A 23,732-nucleotide genomic window follows, 5' to 3' on the forward strand; every position below is an offset into this window, starting at 1 on the left:
CAACTTTCTCTTCCGAATGCGAAAATATTTTGTTGAGCCCAACCTACATAGGTAGGAATGATCATCAAAATGAAATAAGAGAAATCAGAGCTCGAACAGAAAGGTTTAGGTGTTCATTTTTCCTGCATGCTGTTCAGGAGTGGAACGGTAGAGAGATAGTATGATTGTGGTTCGATGAACCCTCTGCCAAGCACTTAAATGTGAATTGCAGAGTAATCATATAGATGTAGATGTAAATAAAATAGTTTACTATTGCAATGAAAGTCGCCTCAGCACCAGCAGCAAGAAAACAACAGTAATGGATTTAACTCAACAAACATAGACAGATTCTAAAATGCAATCCTGCACTGAAACTATTATTGCTCTCAAAGAAAACTACATAAAAATCCTGCAAATAACAATAAGATATAACTTCACTGGGATTCACTCTTGCCAAGCAAACTGGATAAAAATATACTAGTGATCAATACACTTAGACATTACTGCAATGATACCCTTGTATTACAGACTGCTTATCATGCAGTGGTGTCTACCAGAATAAACTATGGAACAGTAGTATGGGATGCCACAACATAAGCACACCTTTACACATTTTTAAATTTGTGGAAAAATTGTATTAGAATAACTTGTGGTACATAATCAAGAGACTCACGTCACATTATTTCCTAAAGATTGGATAATAATTTACACACATTTATATTTTTAAATCAATCACGTTGGCCTGAACACAAAGTGTAAACTCTTACCTGCAAAATATCATTATGTGTAAAGTAAAGGTCGAGAGGGGAAGAATGGAACTGCTGTCAGCTGCATCTGGAGATTACATGGAATCAGCAGCGGCAACTGAAAATGTGAACTGGATTGGGTTTCGAACCTGGGCTCTCCTGCTTACTAGGCAAGTGCATTAACCACTGTACCATCCGGGGCACAACATTATTGCAGCAATTGTGTGGACTATCTCAGAACACCTCACGGCCGAGCCACATTCCCATCGAGTGCCAGCTATCCATAGTCCCTGGGAACTCAATGGGAATGTGGATCAGTCATGAGGTGTACCGAGATATTCTGCACAGTTGCGATAATACTGTGTCCCAGATGGCGCAGTGGTTAACGCACTGGCCCAAAAAAGCAGAAGATCTTGGGTTCGAATGCTGGTGTGGTACACATTTTCACTCATCACCACTGATTCTGCGTAACGTCCTGATGCAGCTGACAACAGTCGTCCCCTCCCCTTCCTTTCCTTTCTTCCTTTCTCTACCTTCAATTTACATATAATGTATAACAGCTGCGGATTCTGCATGGTGTCTGTTCTTTCAGACACATCTGAAAGAATAGACACCACACATTCACGTAACACAAAATATCAGACTAGAATAAAGATCAGTTTCATCTCATAAGTGACAGAATGGCATTATATTACAGAAACGTACTGTATGCATGACTGACACTTGTCAATGACTTGCCCAGCTCAGCCACATCTCTCCACACTGTAAATTTTAAAGTCAGCCTAAAGCGAGTATTGATTGCCAGTCCATACTACTCACAAGACGAGTGTCTCAGTTTTGCACAGAATACAGAAATTTTCATATAGGTTTCATATAAGTAATTAGTATTATTTAATATAATCATTTCAAATACAGTTTTATTTCATTCACATCCAAAATAAATAACAAAGGAAAGTCTTTGTTGCCAAGCTGAAACTTTTCTACCCTCAAATCGTCTCTCATATAAACCATTTGATGTGTAAACCTGCCTTGACATATCACAGTATGCTGCAAAATGTAGTAACATAAGAAAGTTATGAAATATCATCATCATCATTTAAGACTGATTATGCCTTTCAGAGTTCAGTCTGGAGCATAGCCCCCTTATAAAATTCCTCCATGATCCCCTATTTAGTGCTAACATTGGTGCCTCTTCTGATGTTAAACCTATTACTTCAAAATCATTCTTAACCGAATCCAGGTACCTTCTCCTTGGTCTGCCCCGAATCCTCCTACTCTCTACTGCTGAACCCATGAGTCTCTTGGATAACCTTGCTTCTCCCATGCGTGTAACATGACCCCACCATCTAAGCCTGTTCACCCTGACTGCTATATCTATAGAGTTCATTCCCAGTTTTTCTTTGATTTCCTCATTGTGAACACCCTCCTGTCATTGTTCCCATCTACTAGTACCTGCAATAATCCTAGCTACTTTCATATCCGTAACCTCAACATTGATAAGGTAACCTGAATCCACCCAGCTTTCGCTCCCATACAACAAAGTTGGTCGAAAGATTGAACGGTGCACAGATAACTTAGTCTTGGTACTTACTTCCTTCTTGCAGAAAAGAGTAGATCATAGCTGAGCGCTCACTGCATTAGCTTTGCTACACCTTGCTTCCAATTCTTTCACTATGTTGTCATCCTGTGAGAATATGCATCCTAAGTACTTGAAACCATCCACCTGTTCTAACTTTGTTCCTCCTATTTGGCACTCAATCCATTTATATTTCTTTCCCACTGACATTACTTTCGTTTTGGAGATGCTAATCTTCATACCATAGTCCTTACATTTCTGATCTAGCTCTGAAATATTACTTTGCAAACTTTCAATCGAATCTGCCATCACAACTAAATCATCCGCGTATGCAAGACTGCTTATTTTGTGTTCACATATCTTAATCTCACCCAGCCAATCTTTTGTTTTCAACATATGACCCATAAATAATATGAACGACAGTGGAGACAGGTTGCAGCCTTGTCTTACCCCTGAAACTACTCTGAACCATGAACTCAATTTACCGTCAACTAACTGCTGCCTGACTATCCATGTAAAGACCTTTAATTGCTTGCATAAGTTTGCCTCCTATTCCATAATCTTGTAGAATCGACAATAACTTCCTCCTAGGAACCCGGTCATATGCCTTTTCTAGATCTGTAAAGCATGCATACATACAATTCCCTGTTCCACTCATAACACTTCTCCATTATTTGCGGTAAGCTAAAGATCTGGTCCTGACAACCTCTAAGAGGACTAAACCCACATTGATTTTCATCCAATTGGTCCTCAACTAATACTCGCACTTTCCTTTCAACAATACCTGAGAAGATTTTTCCCACAACTCTGATTAAAGAGATACCTCTGTAGTTGTTACAATCTTTTCTTTTTCCATGTTTAAAGATTGGTGTGATTACTGCTTTTGTCCAGTCTGATGGAACCTGTCCCGACTCCCAGCCATGAAATAACAAATTCAGAAAAATGATCTTTGTGTCATTTGATGTTGAGTAAAATAGTAATTATTTTTATTATTATTATCATTATTACTATTATGTATCAGAGAAGCATGCAGAAACTAATTAATTTACTTACCACTACACCCACTTTTAGGATCTTGTATATTTCTAAACTGTGCATGAGGCTTCAGTATGTCTCCTTGGTGCAGTAACAGTTGCTCATTTCCTGATATAGTTGTAGTAGAAGATGGCACCTGTTTAAATGCATCATTTACAAGTTATCAAACAATGGAAAGTTCAGATCAGAATACCAACAATTATGGAAATGACAGAGTGCTACTAGCCAAAAAGATGGCACATTAGGTTGCAAACAGGTACTATGAAAAGACTAACATATTAAGCTTTTGGCCAACAAAAAAAAGGGCCACACATGCATTCGCACAAGCAAGCAATCAACGTTTGAGTTTCGGTCTAGCCTGAGCAATGAGAGAGAGCAGTCATGTGTGAGGTTGCTTGCTTGTTTGAATGTGTGTGAGTTTTTCTCTTCCAATGAAGGCTTTGGCTGGAAGGTTAATGCATAAGTCTTTTCATTGCACCTGCCAGCAACTCAATGTGTCTTCTTTACAATGAGTAGCAATCTATATTTTCCATAATTTTTTGTCTTATGTTGTCCACGCACTAAAACAAATCTATTTTTATGTACAATTTTAGTTCTGGAACTTTCATTTAGTCGAATTTCTTTTGATGAAAATAACACATAAGAAAAATGTGAGTGAGAAGCAAAAATGTAATGTTTTTGCAAACATTCACAACCAACATCTCCATTTGCTTCCGTCAACCTTAAAACACTGTAGAACATATGGTGTCTTGTGTTATTTGTTCCCCTTATTACTGAATTGAAGGTCATCAAAGGGAACAACAACTGTCTGTAAACTTGCTTATGTATGTCAAATATTTAAGTACATATAATTATCTTTGAAGCTAGTTATTCATCACTGATGCTACTCATCGAAATAAGAGGGATCACTCAATAAAATTGTACAACTATTTTAAAACACTGAACATTGTATCTTACTTTTACAGTTAGGTACATATCACATCGTACTTTTGTTATCATATACAAAATAACAATAAAGATGATATTAAAGAACCAAAGCCAATAATTAATTCTTATCTGATGTAAAAGCCATAAGATGCCCTTCAAATAACAGAGTTTAATAATACATTGCATAACAGATGCGACACCACGGTTTTTGTTGCAGTTCCTGAAAATTTTTGTAAGATGCATGCAAAATAAGTGTTCCTTCCTTATTTTAATGTAGCTGCACTTATCGCTGTCTGCTGCCAACAAAAATTGGCAGACATGTTTGTCTAATGTTCTAACATTCTCGAAGGTGTGTGAGCTCTGGAAACACACGCCTTTATGCAATGGTACTTCACAGAATTGGCAGTAGTATCTTGTTTCACTTATTTTACGGTGCACTGCACGAACTCTACAAGATCGAGCTGGATATTTCTTTTTTCAAAAATGGCTCTGAGCATTATGGGAATTAACATCTGAGGTCATCAGTCCCCTAGAACTTAGAACTACTTAAACCTAACTAACTCTAAGGACATCACACGCACACATGCCTGAGGCAGGATTCGAGCCTGCGTCCATAGCGGTCATGCTGTTCTGGACTGAGGCGTCTAGAACTGCTTGGCCACAGAGGCCGGCTTCCTTTTTCCCACTTCCCACAGCAGTCAGAATAGTATGTCCTTTCATGTTCCCTGACAATCAACCAGGTGGATCCTTAGCAGGTGCTAATTTTGTAGGACAGATTGCTTCAATTTGCTGCACCAACTGGTTGATCACTTGTCCAGGCTCTTACAACTTCTTTTAGAAACGTTTTATATTTTTTGTGTACATCTGGATTTAGGTTTCTGTACACTTCGTATGCATTAAATGAAGCACAATTTAGTAGAAACTAAACTACTTTCTTTGTTCATTTATTGGTTTCACACATTATCCCACAACACAAAAGATATTGATCAGCTCTGACCACACCTTTCATAAATTTATTGTACATCACAATACATTTTGGTTTCTGTATGATTTCCCCTTGTCAATTTTTTTTCCTTTAACAATTATGGACACATTGTGAACTGTTATTATCATTCTCACCTCCCTTTTATCTTTCCATACCTGCAGCAAAAAGTCACTTTGTCTTCCAAATGTATGTCATCTTTCTTTAAAGATTTGTTTTCTGTTTACAGCCACTGAGGGAGACCTTTATTGATTCATAGTGTAGCACAAACTCTTGTTTTCCTTTCTATAAGTGTTTTGGCAATAGCTGTATTGTTGTAATAATTGTCTTGATAAATGTGATGCCACATGGCAAGGTGAATGAAAGTAAAGAGTTAATAGTGACTTGAAGCTTTCTTCCATTCCCAGTGTATATTTCTAGATTGGAGATATATCCACTTACAACTTCACAAACTAAACGAATAAACAAACAAACAATATTAGATAAGTTTTCCAGAATTATAAGTCCGGAAACGAAGCCCCCCCCTTTCCATGGTATCACTGCTTCATCAAGAGAAAGCTCCTTTTCAGGACTGTATACAATCTGAAATTTATCTAGGAGATACTTTAGTACAGGTTCAATTTTGTAGTCACTGTTTTCCTGACTGTTTTGAAGGGAATTGTCCTTGAAATGCCATGATTTCCATATCTGCTCAAATCGATTTCTGCTCATTAGCTTGCCAAAAATCAGTGTCTCCATTACAGGACCTGTTGACCAATAGTCCTCCAAATAATCTTTTTTCAATGTGTCCCATCAAGATAATCATGCCTAGAAATCTTTTCAGTTCAACAGGTGACATTCGTAAATTGGGGAGACTTGGGAGATTGTTTAAAATAGTTTTTGTTTTGTTTGTAATACAAGTTTGACCGTGTCAATATCTGATTGAACAAGTGAGTGTGCTCCCTGCCGCCGTTGGATAAGCAGCTGCAGCAGCAAGTCGTATACTCCTAGCTCACTCATTTGTTACATAGTTTAATTCTTAATTTCTTTGCGTGTTTTTGGTACTTGCATTGTTCGATTCATAAATTTCGGGCGTATTATAGTATTTGAGAGTTGTAGCATCGCGTTTTAGTACCTGAATAGTGTAAAATCACATAGTCTCCTTCCGCCGCCGAGCAGTGTGTCAGCAGTGCGCAAGTAGCAGCATTACTGCATTTACTAGGGAATCTTGTATTTTAATAACCATTTAAATTTTGTGTCGATTTGTTTGCGCTCTCTGTAGATTAGTTCAGACATTCTTTGCATAACAGTTTTTAGCATGGATAGGGACTGCAACTGCTGTGTTTGGATGCAGGCTGAGTTGGCATCCCTTCGCTCCCAGCTTCAGGCTGTGTTGGCTTCGGCCACACAGCTTGAGGCTGTTGCCAATGGGCATCACTGTGGGGGTCTGGATGGGGGTTTGTCGGGTACAGCCAGCTTGTCCCATGCATCCCCCTATCGGACTAAGACTGTAGTTGCCCAGGATACTGCCCACATTGAGGCTGATCCCTCACCTGTGGTAGAGTGGGAGGTCGTCTCAAGGTGTGGCAGGGGGCGAAAGACATTCCGGAGGGCTGAACGGAAGGCCTCTCCAGTTTGTCTGACTAACCGGTTTCAGGCTCTGTCTCAGGCTGATACTGATCTTCGGCCTGACATGGCTGTTTGTCCTGTTCCAGAGGTTGCCCCTCAGTCTGCAAGATCCGGGCGGTCGCAGAGGGTGGGCTTACTGGTAGTTGGGAGCTCTAACGTCAGGTGCGTAATGGGGCCTCTTAGGGATATGGGAGCAAGAGATGGGAAGAAAACCAATGTGCACTCCATGTGCATTCCGGGGGGAGTCATTTCAGATGTGAAAAGGGTCCTTCCAGATGCCATGGAGGGTACAGGGTACACCCATCTGCAGGTGGTCGCTCATGTCGGCACCAATGATGTGTGTCGCTATGGATTGGAGGAAATCCTCTCTGGCTTCCGGTGGCTATCTGATTTCGTGAAGACTGCCAGTCTCGCTAGCGGGATGAAAGCAGAGCTCACCATCTGCAGCATCTTCGACAGGACTGACTGCGGACCTTTGGTACAGAGCCGAGTGGAGGGTCTGAATCAGAAGCTGAGACCGTTCTGCGATCGTGTGGGGTGCAGATTCCTCGACTTGCGCCATAGGGTGGTGGGGTTTCGGATTCCGCTGGCTAGGTCAGGAGTCCACTATACGCAACAAGCGGCTACACGGATAGCAGGGGTTGTGTGGCGTGGGCTGGGCAGTTTTTTTAGGTTAGATGGCCTCAGGCAAGTACAGAAAGGGCAACAGCCTCAAAGGGTGCGGGGCAAAGTCAGGACATGCGGGGACCAAGCAGCAATCGGTATTGTAATTGTAAACTGTCGAAGCTGCGTTGGTAAAGTACCGGAACTTGAAGCGCTGATAGAAAGCACCGTAGCTGAAATAGTTATAGGTACAGAAAGCTGGCTGAAGCCAGAGATAAATTCTGCCGAAAGTTTTACAAAGGTACAGACGGTGTTTAGAAAGGATAGATTGCATGCAACCGGTGGTGGAGTGTTCGCCGCTGTTAGTAGTAGTTTATCCTGTAGTGAAGTAGAAGTGGATAGTTCCTGTGAATTATTATGGGTGGAGGTTACACTCAACAACCGAGCTAGGTTAATAATTGGCTCCTTTTACCGACCTCCCGACTCAGCAACATTAGTGGCAGAACAACTGAGAGAAAATTTGGAATACATTTCACATAAATTTTCTCAGCATGTTATAATCTTAGGTGGAGATTTCAATTTACCAGATATAGACTAGGACACTAAGATGTTTAGGACGGGTGGTAGGGACAGAGCATCGAGTGACATTATACTGAGTGCATTATCCGAAAATTACCTCGAGCAATTAAACAGAGAACCGACTCGTGGAGATAACATCTTGGACCTACTGATAACAAACAGACCCGAACTTTTCGACTCTGTATGTGCAGAACAGGGAATCAGTGATCATAAGTCCGTTGCAGCAATCCTGAATATGGAAGTTAATAGGACTATTAAAAAAGGGAGGAAGGTTTATCAATTTAGCAAGTGTAATAGAAGGCAGATTTCAGACTACCTAACAGATCAAAACGAAAATTTCTGCTCCGACACTGATAATGTTGAGTGTTTATGGAAAAAGTTAAAGGCAATCATAAAATGCGTTTTGCACAGGTACATGCCGAGTAAAACTGTGAGGGACGGGAAAAACCCACCATGGTACAACAACAAAGTTAGGAAACTACTGCGAAAGCAAAGAGAGTTTTACTCCAAGTTTAAATGCAGCCAAAATCTCTCAGACAAACAGAAGCTAAACAATGTCAAAGTTAGCGCAAGGAGGGCTGTGCGTGAAGCGTTCAGTGAATTCGAAAGTAAAATTCTATGTACCGACTTGACAGAAAATCCTAGGAAGTTCTGGTCTTACGTTAAATCAGTAAGTGGCTCGAAATAGCATATCCAGACACTCTGGGATGATGATGGCATTGAAACAGAGGATGACACACGTAAAGCTGAAATACTAAACTCCTTTTTCCAATGCTGTTTCACAGAGGAAGACCGCACTGCAGTTCCTTCTCTAAATCCTCGCACAAACAAAAAAATGGCTGACATCGAAATAAGTGTCCAAGGAATAGAAAAGCAACTGGAATCACTCAACAGAGGAAAGTCCACTGGACCTGATGGGATACCAATTCGATTCTACACAGAGTACGTGAAAGGACTAGCCCGCCTTCTAACAGCCGTGTACCACAAGTCTCTAGAGGAACGGAAGGTTCCAAATGATTGGAAAAGAGCACAGGTAGTCCCAGTTTTCAAAAAAGGTTGTCGAGCAGAAGCGCAAAACTATAGACCTATATCTCTGACGTCGATCTGCTGTAGAATTTTAGAACATGTTTTTTGCTCAAGTATCATGTCGTTTTTGGAAACCCAGAATCTACTCTGTAGGAATCAACATGGATTCCGGAAACAGCGATCGTGTGAGACCCAACTCGCTTTATTTGTTCATGAGACCCAGAAAATATTAGATACAGGCTCCCAGGAAGATGCTATTTTTCTTGACTTCCGGAAGGCGTTCGATAAAGTTTCGCACTGTCGCCTGATAAACAAAGTAAGAGCCTACGGAATATCAGACCAGCTGTGTGGCTGGATTGAAGAGTTTTTAGCAAACAGAACACAGCATGTTGTTATCAACGGAGAGATGTCTACAGACGTTAAAGTAACCTCTGGCGTGCCACAGGGGAGTGTTATGGGACCATTGCTTTTCACAATATACAGCATTAGAACTTGCACTGCACTGCACTTGGTGCAGGGAGTGGCAACTGACCATTAACATAGACAAATGTAATGTATTGTGAATACATAGAAAGAAGGATCCTTTATTGTATGATTATATGATAGCGGAACAAACACTGGTAGCAGTTACTTCTGTAAAATATCTGGGAGTATGCGTGCGGAACGATTTGAAGTGGAATGATCATATAAAATTAATTGTTGGTAAGGTGGGTACCAGGTTGAGATTCATTGGGAGAGTCCTTAGAAAATGTAGTCTATCAACAAAGGAGGTGTCTTACAAAACACTCGTTCGACCTATACTTGAGTATTGCTCATCAGTGTGAGATGCGTACCAGATCGGGTTGACGGAGGAGATAGAGAAGATCCAAAGAAGAGCGGCGCGTTTCATCACAAGGTTATTTGGTAACCGTAATAGCATTACGAAGATGTTTAACAAACTCAAGTGGCAAACTCTGCAAGAGAGGCGCTCTGCATCGCGGTGTAGCTTGCTCACCAGGTTTCGAGAGGGTGTGTTTCTGGATGAGGTATCGATTATATTGCTTCCCCCTACTTATACCTCCCGAGGAGATCACGAATGTAAAATTAGAGAGATTACAGTGCGCACGGAGGCTTTCAGACAGTCGTTCTTCCCGCGAACCATACGAGACTGGAACAGGAAAGAGAGGTAATGACAGTGGCACATAAAGTGCCCTCCGCCACACACTGTTGGGTGGCTTGCGGAGTATAAATGTAGATGTAGAATTCATCACGTAGAAATAATTCCACAGTGCTTATAACACTTCTGATCTCATTGGGAAGGGCTTTTACATATGGAATTTCTTTAAATATTTCTAAAATAATTATCTTGTCCTCCTCCAGATGACTTTCAGTATCAGAAGCTTCGTCATCCAAACATTGACAGTTATCTCACTTTGGCTGATTATATCCCTGTTGTTTTCTCCCACTAACACCTTCAGTAACATCATCTGAATCACTTGGAAGATCAGAACAAATGTCCACAAACAGTTCAGCAAGAATCTCACTTTATATCAAATCTTTTCACACCTTACCGCATAATGCAACAACCACAGTACTGACTATTTCTTGGTACTGATTGTTGGCGGTGAAATGAAAGATGAAAATAAGTCCATACTTTGCTCACTGCTCTGAACTCTCTAGTTCATATATGTTACTGGCATGACCAAGAGGTCTCAAAAAGTGCGTAGAGAACAGAAACACATATTTATGTGATCCATTCCCAACAGTTGAACATGAAAACATGTAAATTTATGTATTAACACATTGCAGACTGACAGATCACACTACAAAAAAGAATGATGTATTTGACATCAAGCAAAATTTTTTCAGTGCCTGATTTACTTCCTTTCTTAGCACCTGGAAATTTTACTCTTTACTTTTCCTGGTTGCTATCTTTCGCTTTCTTTGAAAAGGGTCTTGTTCCTGTTGTCCCTATCGAGGAGAGTAATAACTATACATCCTTCTTTTTTAAACACTGAAAATATATATAATGTCATATTTAAGATTATCACCTACAAAGTATCAGGGAAACTGATTAGCAACTACTGGCAGAAGGACTTCACTACCAGTGTGTTTCGCAGCAACCTGTTTTGCAGCTACGTATCAATAATAGACCCTTTCTTTATCCAAAGAGAAATATTTTAAAAAGCTTAAAAAATTTAATGCAAATGTTAAATAATGGGAAGTATAGGTTGGAATATCAATAACTATGGAAAGGATAGATTGCTACTCATCATAAAGATGACAAATTGAGTTGTAGACAGGCACAACGAAAAGACTGTTACCCATTAAGCTTTCAGCAAAAAGACCATCAGGAAAGAGAAACACACACACACACACACACACACACACACACACAAATTCATACAAGGAAACATCTCACAAACACATGTCCCTATATTTGGTTGGTTGGTTGGTTTGTTTAAAAGAGAGGGAGGGACCAAACTATGAGGTCATCAGTCCCTTGCTCCTACTAAAAAAATGCCACAATTGTGAGAATAAAACAGACAAGACATATAACACAAAACAGAAAGAAAGGAAAAACTACAAGAATGAAGGAAAGGCAACGAACACTAAAAGGAACAAAAGAGGACACGGAAACAACAGAGAGACGCTTGAAACAGAAGAGAGTAAAACAAGAAAGCAATTTATAGTGGCTGGCTGACCACGAAAATAAAAAGGAAAGCCAGCCATTCTGCAACACATTAAAACATCCACCCTAAAAGCACTAGGGTGGAGGGCACAGAGGGACAAAAGACATGCGCTAAAACCTACATAGAAGCATAAAAACCACTCTCATGGATAAGACGTAAAACTAAAGCTGCTGCTGAGGCACCGTTGCCCAACACCGAAGGTCGGTAGGTGGAACAGTTAAAAGTCCGCCGAAGAGCAGCTAAAAGTGGGCAGTCCAGCAAGAGGGGGACGACTGTTATTTGGGAGCCACAGCAACAGAGAGGTGGATCTTCGCGATGGAGTAGGTAACCATGAGTTAGCCTTGTATGCCCAATGTGGAGCCGGCAGAGGACAACTGATTCCCTGCGAGAGGACCGCATGGAAGACCTCCACACATTCGTCATCTCCTTAATGACATGCAGTTTGTTGTGCATACTGTTATGCCATTCACTCTCCCAAAGCCTGGAAACCCTGCGGCATAAGACAGAACGCAAGTCAGCTTCAGAGATGCCCATCTCCAAAAGCGGTTTCCGCATCGCCTGTTTGGCCAGCCTGTCGACAAGTTCATTGCCTGTCATTCCAACGAGACCTGGCGCTCACACAAACACCACTGAGCAATGTGACCATACCAGGGCATATATGGACTCCTGGATGGATGCTACTAGAGGGTGGAAAGGGTGCCATTGGTCAATAGCTTGTAGGCTGCTCAATGAGTCAGTACACAGGAGAAATGACTCACCAGGGCATGAGTGGATGTGCTCAAGAGCATGAGAAATGGCTGCCATCTCTTCAGTGACACACTGCAGACATCTGGTGAGGAGTGCTGTTCAATATGTCCACTACGAACATAAGCAAAGCCTACGTGACCATCAGCCATTGAGCCGTCAGTGTAAACCACATCAGAGCCCCGGAACACATCAGGAATCGAGAGGACGTGACAGAGGAGAGTGGCAGGATTATTGCAGTCCTTACGGCCATGCAAAAGGTCTAGACAAAGCTGCAGCTGAGGCGTACACCATGGAGGCATACGTAAACGGATGGTAAGCAGAGGTGGTAAAGGGAAGGACTCCAGTTCGGAAAGAAGGGACTGCACACGAACTGCTATTGTTAGCCCTGACCTGGGCTGCCGATGCGGGAGATGGACCACCGTAGGTGGGAAAAGGAAATGGTAATTCGGATGGTCAAGAGAACCATGAATGTGTGCAGCTTAACTGGTGAGCAGTTGTGCATGTCTGACCTGCAATGGAAGGACCTCAGTCTCCACCAGTACGCAGGTCACCGGACTCGCCCTAAAAGCTCCTGTCGCTAGTCGAACCCCGCAATGGTGCACAGGGTCGAGTAAGTGAATTGCTGAGGGCGCTGCCGAACCATAAATCACACTCCCATAGTCAATTCAGGATTGGACAAGGGCTCTGTAGAGCTGCAGCAGCACAGAGCGATCTGCACCCCAATTGGTGTTGCTCAGGCAACGGAGGGCATTGAGGTGCTGCCAGCACTTGCACTTAAGCTGATGAAGATCAGGAAGCCACATCAATCGAGCATCGAAAACCACTCCTAAGATTTATATGTCTCCACTACAGTGAGTGGATCATCATGAAGGTAAGATTCTGGGTACAGATGAATGGTACAGCGCCGACAGAAGTGCATGACACACGACTTTGCGCCTGAAAACTGGAAACCATGGGCTAGAGCCCATGACTGCGCCTTGTGGATGGCTCCCTGTAGGCGCTGATCAGCAACACCAGTACTGGAGCAGCAGTACGAAATGCAGAATTCGTCTACATACAGAGAAGGTGAGACGGAGGGCCTGACTGCTGATACTAGACCGTTAACGGCCACTAAAAATAGACACACTCAATACAGAGCCATGCGGGACCCCATTCTCCTGGATATGGATAGAACTATGGGAGGCACCAACTAGCACACAGAAAATATGGAGCAACAGGAAATATTTGGATAAAAATTGGGAACAGGCCCTGGAGACCCCACTCATACAATGTGGCAAGGATATGACATTGCCAGGTCATGTTGTATGCTTTAAGTAAGTCAGAAAGGACAGTTACCAGGTGTTGGCATCTGGAAAAAGCTGTTCAGATGGCAGACTCGAGGGACCAAGATTATCAGTGGTAGAGCGACCCTGGCGGAAGCCACCCTGACATTGAGCCATTAGGCCACGTGACTTCAGGATCCAACCCAACCAGCGACACATCATACGTTCCAGCAGCTTACAAAGAACGTTGGTGAGGCTGATAGCTATCCACATCAAGTGGGTTTTTACCAGATTTGAGCACTGGAATGGTGGTGCTCTCGCACCATTCAATGGAAAGACGCCATCGAACTAGATCCGGCTGAAGATGACAAGAAGATATCGCTTTTAATTAGATGAGAGATGTTTAATCAACTGGAAGTGGATCTGATCAGGTCCAGGAGCTGTGTTGGGGCAATGTGCAAGGGAACCGAGAAGCTCCCACTCTGTAAATGGGGTGTTATAGGAATCACTTTGACATGTACTGAATGAGAGGACTCTCCCTTCCAGCCGCCGTTGGATAGTGCAAAAGGTTGGGAGGGGTAATTCTCCGACACAGAGGCTCGAGCAACATGCTTAGCAATAGCATTTGCATCGGTAGATAACACACAATTCATGGTAACACCAAGAACATTGGTTGGGGTCTGGTACCTGAAAGACGTTTGATCTTTGACCAGACTCCTGCTTCCGTCATATGCTAAGTTGACGAATGCAGGCAAGGAGCCATTTAAAGGCTATGAGGTGCTACAGGGAAGGGAGCTGCTGTAGAGCTCGCCGACACTCCTTAATTGCTTCAGCAACTTCCGGCAACCACCAAGGGACTGTCTTACACCAGGGGCACCCTAAAGAGCATGGGATTACATTTCTGCCACAGAAACAATTGTTGTAGTCACCTGCTCAACCATGACATTGATGTTACTGTGTGGGGGAGATTCAATGGTGACAGCAGAGGAGAAAGTTTCCCAGTCTGCCTTGTTTAAAGCCCATCTGGACAGGTGTCCATGGGCCTGACACAGGGGCAGTGACAGGAAGATGGGGAAATGGTCACTACCATACAGGTCGTCATGTGCTCTCCAGTGAATAGGTGGGAGAAGTCCTGGGCTGCAAATTGATAAATCAATGGCCGAGTAACTACCATGAGCCACACTGAAATGTGTGGCGGCCCCAGTATTTAAGAGACAGAGGTCGAATTGAGACAGTAAAGTTTGATATCTCTGCCTCAGTCAGTAAGCATGGTACCAAATCTCCCTAAAGTAGGAAAGGTTTAGGCAGTTGGTCAATCAGAGCAGCTAATACATTAAGGGGTATTGCGCCATCTGCAGAAAGATATACACTGCAGACATTTATTTCCTGTGTCGTCCTTATTCTGACAGCCACAGCTTCAATAGGGGTTTGAATGGGCACAGTGTCACTACAGACTGAGTTTAGGACATAAACACAAACTCCACCTGACACTTTATTACAGTTGCTATGGTTCCTGTAATATCCCTTATATCCGCGGAGGGCAGGGGTCCGCATTGCCGGGAACCAGGTTTCCCGGAGGGCAATGCAGATAGCAGGTGTGAAGCCTAACAGTTACCGTAGCTCAGCCAGGCGGTGGAAAAAACTGCCGCAACTCCACTGGAGGGTGACGTCATCGTGAGACTGGGAAGGCATGGAACATTCAATGAGGCAGTTTACACCTCACGGTCACCTGCTGCCACCGACTTTTTGCCTGAGCAATCTATATCCAGTGTGTCTGAGGGTCTGGCAACATCTGGGTCCTCAATGGATGCCAGAATCTCTACCCCCATCCTCAGACGCAGAGCTTGCAGGTAGTGGTGGTGTGGATGCCATCGTAATTTCCTTGGTCTTGGGGGACTTCTTTTTGGAGTTCTCTCGCTGCTCCTTGGGTTTCCCTGGCTGGGAGGACTTCACTGGCACAGTCTCCGGGACTGAGGATGAGTGTGAAGCCCAAAGATCAGCTGCTTTTGAGCTCTTCAGCCACTGGTAGGTGTCATCTTTCCCACAAGCAGAAACCTGGGAAGGGAGTGACCCAAGGGACCCCTTCCTAGCAAAAAAAGATGAAGAAGACTTACGCTCCTCCGGATTAGAAGTGGGGACGCACGTACTTGATGGTCGGAGGGGTGTTACCCCCCGAAGTACGCAGTGTGGGAGCAACAGAAAGGGAAATACCCCGCACCATCAAAGCTGGCAAGTGTAGTCTTCTGGCTCTGAGAGGTGACTGGGGTTGGTGGAGCTGATGGTGCCAGAACTGTTGTAGCGGCGGAATAAGATGATGCATGTACAGGATGCAGGCATTCAAATTTTCTCTTAGATTCAGTGTAGGTCAGTCTGTCCAGAGCATTGTACTCCATAATTTTCCTTTCTTTCTGGAGAATCCTGCAGTCTGGCAAGCAAGGCGATGGTGCTCTCCGCAGTTGACACACTTGGGAGGCGGGACACATGGAGTATTGGGATGTGATAGGCTTTTACAATCTCAAATACAGCAGGAAGACATATGGCCGAAATTCCAGCACTTAAAGCACCGCATCGACGGAGGGATATAGGGCTTCACATCACAGTGGTAGACCATCACCTTGACTTTCTCAGGCAATGTATCGCCCTCGAATGCCAAGATGAACGCACCGGTGGTAACCTGATTATCCCTCAGACCCCAGTGGACATGCCAGACAAAAAGTACATCTTGTTGCTCTACATTGGCGCACAGCTCATCATCAGACTGTGAAAGAAGATCCCTGTGAAATATGATACCCTGGATCATACTTAAGCTCTTATGGGGCAAGATGGTTACAGAAACATCCCCCAGCTTGTGACAAGTGAGTAACGTCCTTGACTGGACAGAGGATGCTGTTTTGATCAAGACTGACCCAGATCTCATTTTGGACAATCCATCCACCTCCCCAAACTTTTCCTCTAAATGCTCAAGAAAAAACTGAGGCTTTATCATCATGAAATATTTCCCATCAGCTCTTGAACATACAAGGTATTGGGGCGAATAAGATCTGCTGCCATCCTCAGCCTGAAATTCCTCCCATGGTGTGGTAAGGAAGGGGTTATGATTTGAGGTCGTACTTCGATGTGTTGAATTGGGCTCACGAACACTTAGAGACTGCTGGTGTTTCACCACCAGCAAGAGATGATGGACTACACCTGCCACCTGGCAGGATGGCCATTGCTGGGAGTCCCGATGCCCCAGGGGGATGGGCACCCACCCCTTGGCATACGCGGGGAGTTAACGGCACAGGCATCAGCAGAGCGATCCATGTGTGGTCAGGGGGGCTACAACCAACAGGGTACGTAGTGGCCACACCACAACGGACGGGCTATCATGCTCTATATCAGGTGCAAAGAAGTCCATGGTCATTGTCAATGCAGAAAGTGACACTGCATGGTGCATGGTGGAAAACGCACCCAGGAAGGTGTCCTCGGCCAAAAGATGGAGAATGAGCGGGACTGGAATGTGACGCCGAGAAAGTGGGTTAAAGATCTCAATGCACGATGGACACGATGCACCATGTAAGGTGCCCTTCCACAATGGGCTCACTCTTTGGGAAAATTTTGAAGAATGGAGGTCAAACCCTACAGGAGACCATCACATAAAGGCCGAAACATGTGGAACCCCTTTTAGTTGCCTCTTACGACAAGCAGGAATACCTCGGGCCTATTCTTACCCCCAGACCCACTGGGGTCCTATCTCTGGCCGCTCAGGCCAGACTGAAACTGAAACTACCAACCAGCTACCTGCCAATATGAATGCCCACTATCAAATTGTGGCCAAGAGCAAAGTGGACCATCCTGTGGCACATCATGCAGCTATACATAACAATTGATGTTGATGGCTGCTTCACAACCCAGGCCATATGAGTCCTCACCTCCACCACCAGCTTTCCTGAACCGTGCAGATGGGAGTTATCCTCACAACACATTCTGAAATCTCGAAATCACCTGGCCTCGACCTACAGTAACCTGCTGTCCTCATAACCTCCACCCAACAGTTTCCTCCTCTTGGTGCTATCACTTCCTCCCAACTCAGGCCCCACTCTCATTGTGAACTACTCTAATCCAATGTACCCACCAATCATTTTCCTTCCTCTGCTCCTCTCCTTTCCACTCCCTTTTTTTCTTCTCCTCCTCCTCCCTCCCAACACTGCACCAATTAGCCTTGTCTGCCACCTCTATTCCCTGCACACTCCAGCAGGCAACATTGCTATCTCTTCCCTCACCCATAACCTACTATTCCTTCTCCTTCTCCACTCCACTAGGTATTGCTGCTCCCATCCAACGTGTTTCAGTTTCAGTCTGGCCTGGGCAGTCGGAGATAAAGGTCACATGTGTTTGAGATGTGATTGCTTGTATGAGTTTCTCTTTCCTGAAAAAAGCTTTGTCCATAAGCTTAATATGTTAGTCTTTTCATTGAGCCTGTCTGCAACTCAACACGTCCACTTTATGCTGAGCAGCAATCTATCCTTTCCATAATTGTTAATGTAAATGTTGGTATTCTCTTTGTGAATTCAAAGGAAGTGAATGGCAGTGTAGATTTACTGGTAGCAATAAACATTATGAAAGAAACTGAATTCCCCTCCAAGTTAACTTAGTGCAGTGTAAAAAAAATTCTATAGAAACGAAAGAGACATGTAGGAAAAAACCAAGAAGTTTATGCTAAACTCTACAATGAGATGTGATGACATCATCCCGTTTCTTCTATTTATCATCAAAAGAAAGTGGACAGAAAATTAATGGAAGAAGATTCTACAAGAAGTCTGCTGAAGCCTGTTAAAAATCACCGCATTTGCTTATGTAGATGTGGCCCTAATAAACAGGTCAAACCATAATGTTACAAAAATGTTGCAAAATTATTATAAAATTGCCATGAAATTTTGTCTAAATATGAGTGAAGGAAAAACAGCACATCCTAGATTAGAAATCCAGATAAAATAAATATTTGGCTGTAGGTAATTTCATCTTCAAGAGAGGTGCATGATTTACATATCTAGGAAGCTCTTTTAGCAATGAGAACCAAAACAAAATTGTGATTAATGCACATTTAGAAAATGTTAGCACGATAATTTACGGCTTGCTGGATCTTCTCAGAAGAAGCTTAATCTCTGTCAGTCGCCCATCACGTCAGTGTTGCCATATGGCCAGAGGCACTGGAGTTGGCGGTCATGTGTGCATCAGGTGTGCTTGCTTATGGGTATAAATGGCAAGTGTTCTACTTTGCTGATGAAGTTTTATGTGCCTTTTAATTGTGTCTGTTTGAAACTTTACATGTCTTCTTCACGGTAAGTAGCAATCTGCCTTTTCCTACATCATTGATATTCCTACCTGGAGTTTCCATTATTTAAGCTAACTTGCATTATTCTAAGACACAGTGAAAGTACATGCATGCAGCACTCACACACCTGTGTCAATATTCCAGTAACTGTTAAAAACATTCCTGGAAAACAAAGTGCCTCTTAACACAATGACGGGTTTTGCTCTTCCTCAGAATGTATGAAAATAATTGCTTGAAATTTCAGCTGCAGAAACAAGTAGGGATCAGCAGGGATAAGATCATGCAAAGAGGGCAGATGTTCCCACATAGCAACATTGTTTACTTCTGAAAGTAGGCAAGACTTTGCTGTCAATAAAAACCAATAGTTTTCTTCAGCTTTTCTGAAGGTTTTCTTCTGACCATTTGTAGGCAGCAGATGATATCCGAATAAAGCTCCTCAGTCACTGATAAACCTTTTTCCGTGAATGATATCTTCATACTCAACAAAAGTGTTCATCTGCATTTCCCATTGCAATTAAGTGGGTTTACCAGTGACATACAATCTACTTTCTGCATAGAGGAGTATGTTTCAGAAACCCAATGGAGCCCATTAACATCTTAAGGATGGCTCTGAAAATCTGATGTGATTACAGACTTTAAACATAATGTTGTCAATCATTTGCCACCTGCTAGCTTTGATGACTTGTTGCCATCAATAATGATGGAAGAAAGACAGCTGCTTCAGTAGTTACTGCCAACAGTACACAATCTCCACAAAACAGTCAACTTGCTCAAAAATTTGGATCTGTTCACTATCTCATTTCTGTAATTTTCTGCCTACACCAAGGACCTATCAAATGATTACTAAGAAAAGTAGCACACCAGATGGTTAGTTCATATGTTGTTCAATAGATGATAGTTGAAAACCCAACAATACAGAAATATTCCCACAATTCTGCAGCTGGTTGGTTTGATGGCAGTTATATAATATTCTGTACTAAGATGAAAAGCATAAAAGTGCCACATGCAATCGTTATGACACACACACACACACACACACACACACACACACACACACACACACACACACACACACACACACACACATATTAAAAAATACTGTTTGCTGTCAGTTGTAAAACTTTCATTCAACAGCAACAACTACACTGAAGAGCCAAAGAAACGGGTATACCTGGTACCTACCTATATTGTGTACGGACCCATGCAAGCATGCAGAAGTTCCGCAACATGACGTGTCATGGACTCAACTAATGTCTGAAGCAATGCTGGAGGGAACTAACACCATGAATCCTGCACGGCTGTCCATAAATCCATAAGAGCATGAGGGGGATGGATCTCTTCTGAACAGCACATCGCTAGGCATCCCTGCAATGCTCAATGATGTTCATGTCTGGGGAGATTGGTGGCCAGTGGAAGTGTTCAAACTCATGAGAGTGTTCCTGAAGCCTGTCTGTAGCAATTCTGAATGTGTGGGGTGTTGCATTGTCCTGCTGGAACTGCCCAAGTCCGTCGGAATGCACAATGGACATGAATGGATACAGGTGACCAGACAAGATGCTTACATATGTATCACCTGTCAGAGTCATATCTAGACATATCAGGGTTCCTATATCACTCCAACTGTACATGCCCCACACCATTACAGAGTCTCCACCAGCTTGAACATTCCCCTGTAGATTCCATGGATTCATGAGGTCATCTTCATACTAATATGTGTCCATCTGCTCGATACAATTTGAAACGAGACTTGTCTGACCAGGCAACAGGTTTCCAGTCATCAACAGTCCAATGTCAGTGTTGACGGGCCCAGTTGAGGTGTAAAGCTTTGCATCATGCAGTCATACAGGGTACAAGAGTGGGCCCTCAGCTCCAAAAGCCCATATTCATGATATTTCATTGAATGGTTCGCATTCTGACAGTTGCTGATGGCCAAGCATTGCAATCTGCAGCAATTTGCGGAAGGGTTTTACTACATCTACATTTACATAGTTACACTGCAATTCACACTTAAGTGCCTGGCAGAGGGTTCATCGAACCATTTTCATACTAATTCTCTACCATTCCACTCTAAATTTCACGTGGGAAAAAAGAACACCTAAATCTTTCCATTCGGGCTCTGATTTCTCTTAATTTATTATGATCATCATTTCTCCCTACATAGGTGGGTGTCAACAAAATATTTAGGCATTCGGAAGAGAAAGGTGGTGACTGAAATTTTGTAAATAGATCTTGCTGCAAAGAAAACCCCTCGTTTCAGTGACTGCCACCCCAACTCATGTATCATATCAATGACACTCTCACCTCTACTGCATGGTGATACGAAACGAGCTACCCTTCTTTGCACTTTTTCAATGTCCTGGCCAATCCTACCTGGTAAGGATCCCATACCACATAGCAATATTCCAGCAGAGGATGGACAAGTTTAATGTAGGCCGTCTCTTTAGTGGGTTCGTCACATCTTCTAAGTGTTCTGCCAACAACGCACAGTCTTTGTTTTACCTTCTTCACAATATTATCTATGTGATCTTTCCAATTTAAGTTGATCATAACTGTAACTCCTAGGTATTTAGTCGAATTGACAGCCCTTAGATTTGCGCAATTTATCATATACCCAAAAATTTTCGGATTTCTTTTAGTACCCATGTGGATGACCTTGCACTTTTCTTTGTTTAGTGCTAATTGCCACTTTTTGTACCATACAGAAATTCTCTCTAGATCATTTTACAATCGGAACTGATCGGCTGATGATTTTACTAGACATAAATTACAGCGTCATCTGCAAACAATCTAAGGGGGCTGCTCAGATTATCACCTAGATCATTTATGTAAATCAGGAACAGCAGATGGCCTATGACACTACCATGCGGAACGCCAGATATCACTTCTGTTCTACTCGATGATTTACCGTCTATCACTATGAACTGTGACCTCTCTGAGAGGAAATCATGAATCCAGTCACACAACTGAGATGATAATCCATATGCACGCAATCTGATTAATAGTCGCTTGTGAGAAATGGTATCGAAAGCCTTCTGGAAATCTACGAATATGGAATCGATCTGAGATCCCTTGTCAACAGCACTTCATGGGAATAAAGAGCTAGCTGTGTTGCACAAGAACGATATTTTCTGAATCCGTGTTGGTTATGTATCAATAAGTCATTTTCTTCAAGGTGATTCATAATGTTCGAGTACAGTATATGCTCCAAAATCCTACTGCAAATTTAGGTCAGTGATATGGCTTTGTAATTCAATGGGTTACTCCTATTTTCCTACTTGAATATTGGTGTGACCTGTGCTAGTTTCCAGTCTTTAGGAACAGACCTTTCGTCAAGTTAGTGCTTGTATATGATTGCTAAGAAAGGCGCTATTGTGTCTGAATACTCCAAGAGGAATCTGATTGGTATACTATCTGGACCAGAAGACTTGCTTTTCTTAAGTGATTTGAGTTGCTTCGCAACACCTAAGATATCTACTTTTATGTCACTCATGCTAACAGCTGTTCTAGTTTCGAATTCTGGAATATCTACTTCGTCTTCTTTCATGAAGGAATTATGGAAAACTGTGTTTAGTAACTCCACTTTAGTGGCACCATCATTGGTAACATTTCCATCGCTATTGCGCAGTGACTGTTTTTAGACACTGGTGTACTTCACATACGACCAGAATCTCTCTGGGTTTTCTACCACATTTTGAGGCAATATTTCACTGTGGAAACTAATAAAAGCATCTCGCATTGACGTCCACACTAAATTTTGAGCTTCTGTGAAACTTAGCCAGTCTTGGGGATTTTGCGTTCTTCTGAATTTGGCATGCTTTTTTCGTTGCTTCTGCAACAGTGTTCTGATGTGTTTTGTGTACCATGGTGGATCAGTCCCGTCTCTTATTAACTTATGCGGTATGAATCTATCTGTTGCTGTCGATACTGTATCTTTGAATTTGAACCATATCTGATCTACACTTACATAATTAGCTTAGAAGGAATGGAGACTCTCTCTTAGGAAGGCATGAAGCGAATTTTTATCTGCTGTTTTAAATAGATATATTTTGTGTTTATTTTTAGTAGTTTTGATTGATATGGTTTTGAGCCTCGCTACAATGACCTTGTGTTCACTACTCACTGTGACACACACTATTACATCAGGATTATTTGTGGCTAAGAGATCAAGTGTGTTTTCGCAACCATTTACACTTCGTGTGGGTTCATGAACTAATTGTTCAAAGTAATTCTCAGAGAAAGCATTTAGTACAATTTCAGAAGATGTTTTCCATCTACCACCAGCTTTGAACATGTATTTTCGCCAACAAATCAAGGGTACATTGAACTCTCCAGCAATTATAACTGTATGAGTGGGGTACTTATTTCTAATGAGCTATTATATCATCTGAGTTGGGGGGATCGGTAGAAGGAGCCAATTATTATTTTGATATGGCTGTTGAGTATAACCTCTACCCATAGTAATTCGCAGGAACTAGCTATTTCAATTTCACTAGAAGATAAACTACTACCAACAGACACAAATACACCATCTACTTTATTTAATCTACCCTTCCTGAAAACAGTTTGCACCTCTGTAAAATTTTCGGTAGAATTTATCTCCAGCTTTCTATCAGTGCTTGAAGCTCTGGTACTTTTCGAACACAGCTACTACAATTTACAACTACAATACCGACTGT

General features: G+C 42.5%; 1 protein-coding gene across 1 annotated transcript in view; it reads right to left on the reverse strand.

The window, feature by feature from the left end:
• The window catches only part of LOC126268010 (uncharacterized), a 315,334-nt gene that overhangs the window by 252,945 nt on the left and 38,657 nt on the right, over nt 1-23,732 (reverse strand). Inside the window, exon 3 of the mRNA XM_049973418.1 lies at nt 3,355-3,472. Coding sequence (XP_049829375.1) covers nt 3,355-3,472 — 118 coding nt within the window. The remainder of the gene's footprint in view (nt 1-3,354; nt 3,473-23,732) is intronic.

This window comes from Schistocerca gregaria, chromosome 4, assembly GCF_023897955.1.
Source record: "Schistocerca gregaria isolate iqSchGreg1 chromosome 4, iqSchGreg1.2, whole genome shotgun sequence".
NCBI lineage: Eukaryota > Metazoa > Arthropoda > Insecta > Orthoptera > Acrididae > Schistocerca > Schistocerca gregaria.